This window comes from Pundamilia nyererei, unplaced genomic scaffold (genome assembly GCF_000239375.1).
Source record: "Pundamilia nyererei isolate P.nyererei 1_Seehausen unplaced genomic scaffold, PunNye1.0 scaffold00299, whole genome shotgun sequence".
In the NCBI taxonomy this organism is placed as follows: domain Eukaryota; kingdom Metazoa; phylum Chordata; class Actinopteri; order Cichliformes; family Cichlidae; genus Pundamilia; species Pundamilia nyererei.
This window is the reverse complement of record NW_005187700.1, coordinates 246,094-253,164: the sequence shown is the minus strand read 5'-3', so window position 1 is coordinate 253,164 and position 7,071 is coordinate 246,094. Positions and strand designations below refer to the sequence as shown.

At 39.4% G+C, this 7,071-nt stretch overlaps 1 protein-coding gene across 1 annotated transcript in view; it reads left to right on the top strand.

The window, feature by feature from the left end:
* Positions 1-7,071, top strand: part of LOC102201104 (NACHT, LRR and PYD domains-containing protein 12-like) — a 47,107-nt gene that overhangs the window by 18,262 nt on the left and 21,774 nt on the right. The window contains exons 8-10 of the mRNA XM_013915405.1: positions 1,257-1,424; positions 4,409-4,576; positions 5,509-5,686. Coding sequence (XP_013770859.1) covers positions 1,257-1,424; positions 4,409-4,576; positions 5,509-5,686 — 514 coding nt within the window. The remainder of the gene's footprint in view (positions 1-1,256; positions 1,425-4,408; positions 4,577-5,508; positions 5,687-7,071) is intronic.

The window sequence follows — 7,071 nt, the reverse complement described above, 5'->3', positions numbered from 1 at the left end:
ATGTTATTGTATTTTGCACAACTCTGTTGCTTGTGAAGCTCGCACACAAGAATTTCACTCGCATGTGCTGTACCAATGTACCTGCACATGTGATGTGACAATAAAAGTGATTTGATTTGATTTGATTTGACCTCCTCCTTTTTAGCTGAGATGTTTCTGGCAAAATACATTTATATTTTAAAAGATTTTGATAGGTAGAGTGACTTGGGGGTGTTGATTCATTTAAACTAACATAACCAACTGTAACCAGGTTTCTGTAAGCAGAGTAAATCAGGATGTTGACCAAATATTAGTCATTGGCTAACAGGAACTTAGAAGAGAAAACATACTGTTTAATAGTCTTAGTTCTTTCTTTGGTGCTGTTGATGATACTGTATTGTTTTTTCTTTGTGATTTCATTCTGTCATTTATTGCTGGTTTTTAGTTTGTTTTTTGTCTGTTTGGGAGCTGACACAGTCTCTAAGGGGATGGGGTTTTGGGGTGTAACAGGAGGAGAGAAGCTGCAGAGTGGCGTGCTTCCTGGTCCCAACTCTGGATAGTCATATTTTGGATGGTTTAATAATTTCTAGAATAATTTCTGGCCAGATTTCTAGAAATGAGTGCTGCTCCATCCAAAGTGCGATGGATGCCGTCTCTCCGAACAAGATCAGTTTTCCTCCAGAAGGTTTGCCAATTATCTATGAAACCCACATTGTTTTATGGTCACCACTCAGACAGCCAGCAATTTAAGGAGAACATGCGGCTAAACTTGTCAACTCCTGGTCTGATTGGGGAGGGGACCAGAGAAAACTACAGAGTCCAGAATTGTTTTGGCAAAGTTACACACCGATTCGATATTGATTTTAGTGACCTCCAATTGATGTAACCAGGTATCATAACTATAATTACAGTCTTACTATATCTACACTTAGCGTTAGCCAGCAGTAGTCACCTCTGGCCCCTGGAATCAGCTGTGGTTGCTGGTGTATCTACCTTCATATTTCTAAGAGCAGAACGCAGAATCTTCTTACTGGCTTCTGTTCACCCCATGGCGGGCTTTTCCCCCTGAACAATGTAAACTTTTTTTGTCTGATCAGCAGTGCAAAATACATAACATATTGACTTATAGAAAGTATAGAGATTATTTGGATATCAAATACCAAACTACTAGTTTTCTTAATACAAATATAAAAAAATGTTTTATTTGTTTGTTCAAGTTTCTTTAGGAATTTTGGCCTGAGCTGTTTGGAGTTTCCATTTCCTTTTTTCTTTTTCAGTTTAGAAGACTGTACATTGTCAGAAATCAGCTGTCTGGTCTCAGCACTGAAGTCCAACCCCTCCCATTTAAAACATCTGGACCTGAGCCGCAACAAGCTGCACGATTCAGGAGTGAATGCGGTGTGTGGTTTTCTGGAGAATCCACAATGTGGACTTAAAACTTTGGGGTCAGTCACCATGTTCTAGTTGTGAGAATCTGGATCTAATTCTGTTTTCTCCTTCTATGGTTCAGTCAACTAGCTGATGCAGAGTAATGCTGTGCTACATATTTAAAAGCTACATAGAGAAAAAATCTTCTATTGGGTAATTCACTTTGAGACTTGATTTACATCTCCAGTTTCTCCTTATATTTGTCTTCAGTTCAAATTCAAAGCAGAAATAAAACTGCTGTGATTTCCATTGATTAAACTCTCACTTATTGAATTATACAAAGTCTTAAAAAACTTTAATTCTGCATGAGGACTACTAGGGGATAGTTTATTTCATTTAAGGAATGTCTCTAAACTCCGACATATGGTTTCCTCAGCTGAATTAGAAAAAATTGTTCATGCATTTGTGTGATCGCATTTAGATTATTGTAATGCCCTGTTTACTAGCTTGGACAAATCATCTCCTTCTCGCCTCCAAGCTATGCAAAATGTAGCAGCCAGGCTACTAACTCGTTCTAGCAAGCGAGCTCACATCACTCCTATTTTATATTCTTTCTTCCTGTAATCTATTACAGTTGTAAAAGAAACGGTCCAGGAACAGGTCACTCAGGTTAATCCTGTGTGAACAACTGTAAATATTCTTTTTTCATCTTTACATACTGTGTATTTGAAATATTCTTGTTTAATTGTTATTTACTTTATTCCTATCAAATAAATATCCATGTAATATTGTTCAAAGTTAGCGTTATGTTCATACATGTTAAAAATGCCTGTAAATCTAATTGAGTTCAGTGACAATTAGTGTTTGTTTTAATCAATTTATTAATAACACAAAACCTTTAATCTAACACAACACGTCTAACAACGTAACAAATATATTCAAATAAATAAATATCTTAATGCATAACTCATTTTGTCATTGATCTTTCAAGAAGAGAAAACAGTCTGTCCATCCTCTGCCTGCTCTCCTCTCCTCAGCCTCTCTTTGCTGCTTCATGTCCTCTCTAATGAGGTCTAGCAGCTCATCATTCCTGTCTCTTTTCCTCTTTTTCCCTGTTGTGGGTGCCCCCTCCCCCCTTTCTCATCACTGTCATTTTGGTCTGACCTCCTCTCCTGACCCTGGATACTTGCAATCCTAAAGGCAGAGGAAATCAAAAATGACACAACAACACAACTCTTAGTAATTGCACATTTATTACTTTGTGTTCTTAAGAATTTATCTTCTTGATAACACACATACGTACTTTGTATTTTTTGAAGTTCTCCCATTTCTTCTGGCCTGCAAGGGGGTGACTTTCACCTGCAGCCCCATCTTCTCCAGTATTGTCCTGATCACACACAACAAATAAGAAGAAAGAAAACCCTAGCAACTATGTTAATCCCTAAATCCAAACGTTTTCATAGCAGAACACCAGAGGAATACCGTCTGGACATCACAGGTTCTGTACAGCAGCGGTCCATGAGTCGTTTGGTACCGGGCCACGAGAGTTGAGGCTCCGGTGTGAAATTTATGGTTTTCAGGGTTTTTATCATTAACTCTGTTTCCCTGGGTCTTTTCCCGTGTTGTAGTTGTGTGTCTTATTTTGAAAGAAATATTTACACGTTACCATCGCGACTGGGGCGCATTAAGGGGCAGAGAGGAGGATGTTACTCTTTTGGCACATTTTCAGGAGGACGCTGCTAATAAAGTTACACAATTACACAGTTAATGTGCGTTTATTAATATAATTTCAAAATACCACAGTTTTTGTCTTGGTCGGATCATTTTATTTTGTCATATTTTTCCACGACACATTGAAGGCCGCTCCGTGTCTAATGTAACCGGTCTGTGGCGCAACAAAGGTTGGGGACCGCTGCTGTACAGCATGAGGGTTAATAAAACCGCACTCATATATATCAATATGATGTATAAATTGATTAATTCTTGTACCTCCACGCCACAGTGGCCCGATTCTTCACCCAAGTGAAGAGGTGATCGTTTTCTCCTCGTTTTAATGAATGAGCCGCTTGGCCTTTGTTCCCCACAACATAACAGCATAGAAATTAATTTGAAAAAATCCAAATTAGCTTTATGTAAGCGGCAATATATGACAAACCGGAGGACCCACCATACAAGCTAGTTTAGGGTTATTTGAATAATAAAAAAAACAAACAATGCAGATGCCCATAGCTTAACAACACAACCGCTATGACAATTTAACTTTTGTACAACCAGATTTTCATATACTTACATTTGAAAGTGTTTTCCTCTTCGACCACCATTGTTATCAGAAAAAAATCTCCGGTATGGCCTGCAATGGAACCTGGGATATGGTAGGACACGAAGGATACATTGGACACATCCTTAAAATTTGGGGAAAAGTAGGATGCATTTGTTGGCACATTTTGAGTACTCTTTGAATTCGGACAGCCTTCGTCGCGTCCCTGTGACGTCATTTTTTCCAAATATGGAATCAAAGCATCCTTCCCTTGAATTCGGACACAGCTAACCCTCAAATTCGCGGAAAAGTAGGACGTATTTGTCGCCACATTTTGAGTACTCTTTGAATTCGGACAGCTGTCATCACGTCGCTGTGACGTCATTGCCTCAAAATACGTACTTCGAGGCATCCTTCCCCTGAATTCGGACACAGCTAGGGAATGACTGAAAACACACAGACTAAGTACACACAGGAGGATAATGAGGGAAGCGCAAACACACGGGGAAACAGCTGAAGCAAATGAACATAACAACGTCACAGAGGAAGTGTAAAATTAAACACAATGAACACAGTAACACAGGACCTCTTCAAAATAAAACAGGAAACATAATGAAACAGAGACATGACGAAACACAGACATGACTACATGAACTTGACAACAAAAGACATGCAGACATGAAACACATAAAGGACAAGGAAGACGTAACACAGGGGTTGAATTTTCTTTATCTCTGATGAAGTTATGAAATTATTTTATGCACAAAATTGAAAAGAAAACTCCATCTTTTATTCTTTATTCAGATTTGATTACTGTGGTTTGTCAGACATCAGCTGTTTGGTCTCAGCACTGAAGTCCAAACCCAGTCACCTGAGAGACCTGAACCTTAGTAACAACTACCTGCAGGATTCAGGAGTGAAGCAGCTGTGTGGTTTTCTGGAGAGTCCAGGATGTAAGCTTGAAACTCTGAGGTCAGTCAGCATGTTTTAATTGTGCCGAGATGAATATGATGTGAAAGTTGTACTGACACTAAGCTACAGACATAACGCTGATATTATACTGATCCACACTGAGGATCTTCATGGTAAAGTCTCTTTTCTTCCTCTCTGGTTTAGTCCAATGACTGTAGCAGAACAATGTTCACATTTCAGACCTTCAACAAAGAAGAAAAATCCATACAGTTGATTTTCACCTTCAGTTTCTCCTCATGATTTTCTTTTCTTTTCTTTGTATCCATTAACATCTGAGTCACTATAATATTTTTATATATAAAATTATGAATTTAAGTGTCACCACATTTTTTCACTTTGTGTGTGAACAGGAGTCATGAGGTCTTACTTACTGTAGACCCCATCACTCTTGTTCATAATTTGATAGTTTAAAAAATAGACAGCCAACTCTGTCAGAGGCATTGTGGGGTCACATTAATTATTATTATTATACTATTGTGTTTTTGCAAAAATTAAAATGCCCCTCATTCCTTCATGTTCTTATCTGCGAGACATTGTTATAAATTTAGTCCTCACATGGAAGTTTGAGCCCACATTGTTTCTCACTCTCTGCTGAAAACATAAAGACAGATGGTTTTCTCTGTAAGTGTTTCCTACTTCACAGTAATTTGGTTTTGTGTTGTAGGGATGACTCCTCTGTTAAATGGTAGCATACCAGTAGTTTAGCTTGTTTGTAATAGCATGAATATAATCCATTGTTTCAACATTGTTTGGTTTTAATTTACATTTTAGGGTTTTTTAAAAGCATCCATTTATATTTTTAAAATGGAACAGGAATTGGGAATTGGGGAAAAAAAGTATTTTCTATAACTTTATTGAAGTTTCCTGAAGACTGTATGAAGCTGTTGTTTGAAGTTTGTCTAATAAACTTACATCTTTCATTCTTTATACAGATTGTTGAGCTGTGGTTTGTCAAAGATCAGCTGTAATTATCTGGCAGCAGCTCTGAAGTCCAACCCTTCCCATCTCAGAGAGCTGGACCTGTGCTACAATGACCTGCAGAATCCAGATCTGTCTGAGCTGGTTGATCTTCAGGAGAGTCTAGACTACAGACTGGAAACTCTGCAGTACGTAAACTGTTGGAGTGAGTGGGTGGTGCTGTCAGCAGTATTGTACTAAACACAGTCAGTATGAAACAAAGATCCTGTGTTTCTTGTAAAGTTGGAGGCTTCTCACTGAAGCCTTATAAAGAGTAATCATCATTCATCAAACTGTAAGAGCATCAAATCTAATCTCACACTGTTTGTTCTCTCATTTCATGCCTTAACAGCTGATCAGTTTTAATGTTGTCGCAGTATGACTCAAGACTGTGACAACAAGTGACAAGACTGCAAATCACTGGCTCTTATTACAGAGAACCATCCTTACATTTAGTAACCATGTGGTCGTCATACAGACCACCCACATAGCAGACACATCTGGCCCGGATCTGGTGTCAAGCTGGCACTTCTGACTGACTGATGTCATGGCAGGGTGTATGTCAACCAGATGTGGGCCAGGTCTGGCAATGATGGCAGTATTTATGTTCCTATTTTCCTATTTTAGTTAGAAAACCCAAATGCCATGTTGCAATACTATACTGCTATGGTAGCCAACATTTCAAATGCAGGTTTGACAGGTTTGTGAGTGTACACTTTATCCAAACCCTAGTAAGGGTTTATGCATTTTTACCACTGGGTGGCTGTAGCTCAGGAGGAGGAGCAGGTCACCTAGTGATCAGAAGGTTAATGGTTTGAGCCCTGGCTCATCCAGTCTGCTTGTCAAGAGTGTGAATGTGTATGAATGCAGTTAGGGAAGCAATGAGTTTAGAGAAAGTGTGTGAATGTGGCAAGTTGTATAGAGCACTTTGAGTAATCCGGGAGAGCAGAAAATCGCTATATAAGAATCAGTCCATTCACTGTCTGCAATTGGCCCGTGGCTGCACAGAACTTACACGTGGCCCACATACCATACAGAATGACGGCCCTTTGGTGGCCCAGATCAGGTTTGCCAGAGGTAATCCACGCATGGGCCAGCACAGGACCACCAGTGTATCTGCAACTGGCCTTGTGCTGGCCTATGTCTGGGCCACCTTTGGCAAACCAGATCTGGGCCACCAAAGGGACGTCATTCTTTGCGGTATGTGAGCCATGTGTAAGCACATTGCGTGGGCCAGATCTGGGCCATACCAATTTTGCTATGTGGGCAGAAGCTCTGCTGAAGTCTACGAATCATGTTTATGTCTGTGTCCTTCTGTCAGTAATGTTCAGTGACAGCCTCCATGTTGATCAAACAATTCAATTTTCTATTCAATTTTATTTACACAGTGCCAAATCACAACAACAGTCGCCTCAAGGTGCTTTATATTGTACAGTAGATCCTACAATAATAGATACAGAGAAAAACCCAACAATCATATGACCCCCTATGAGCAAGCACTTTGGCGACAGTGGGAAGGAAAAACTCCCTTTTAACAG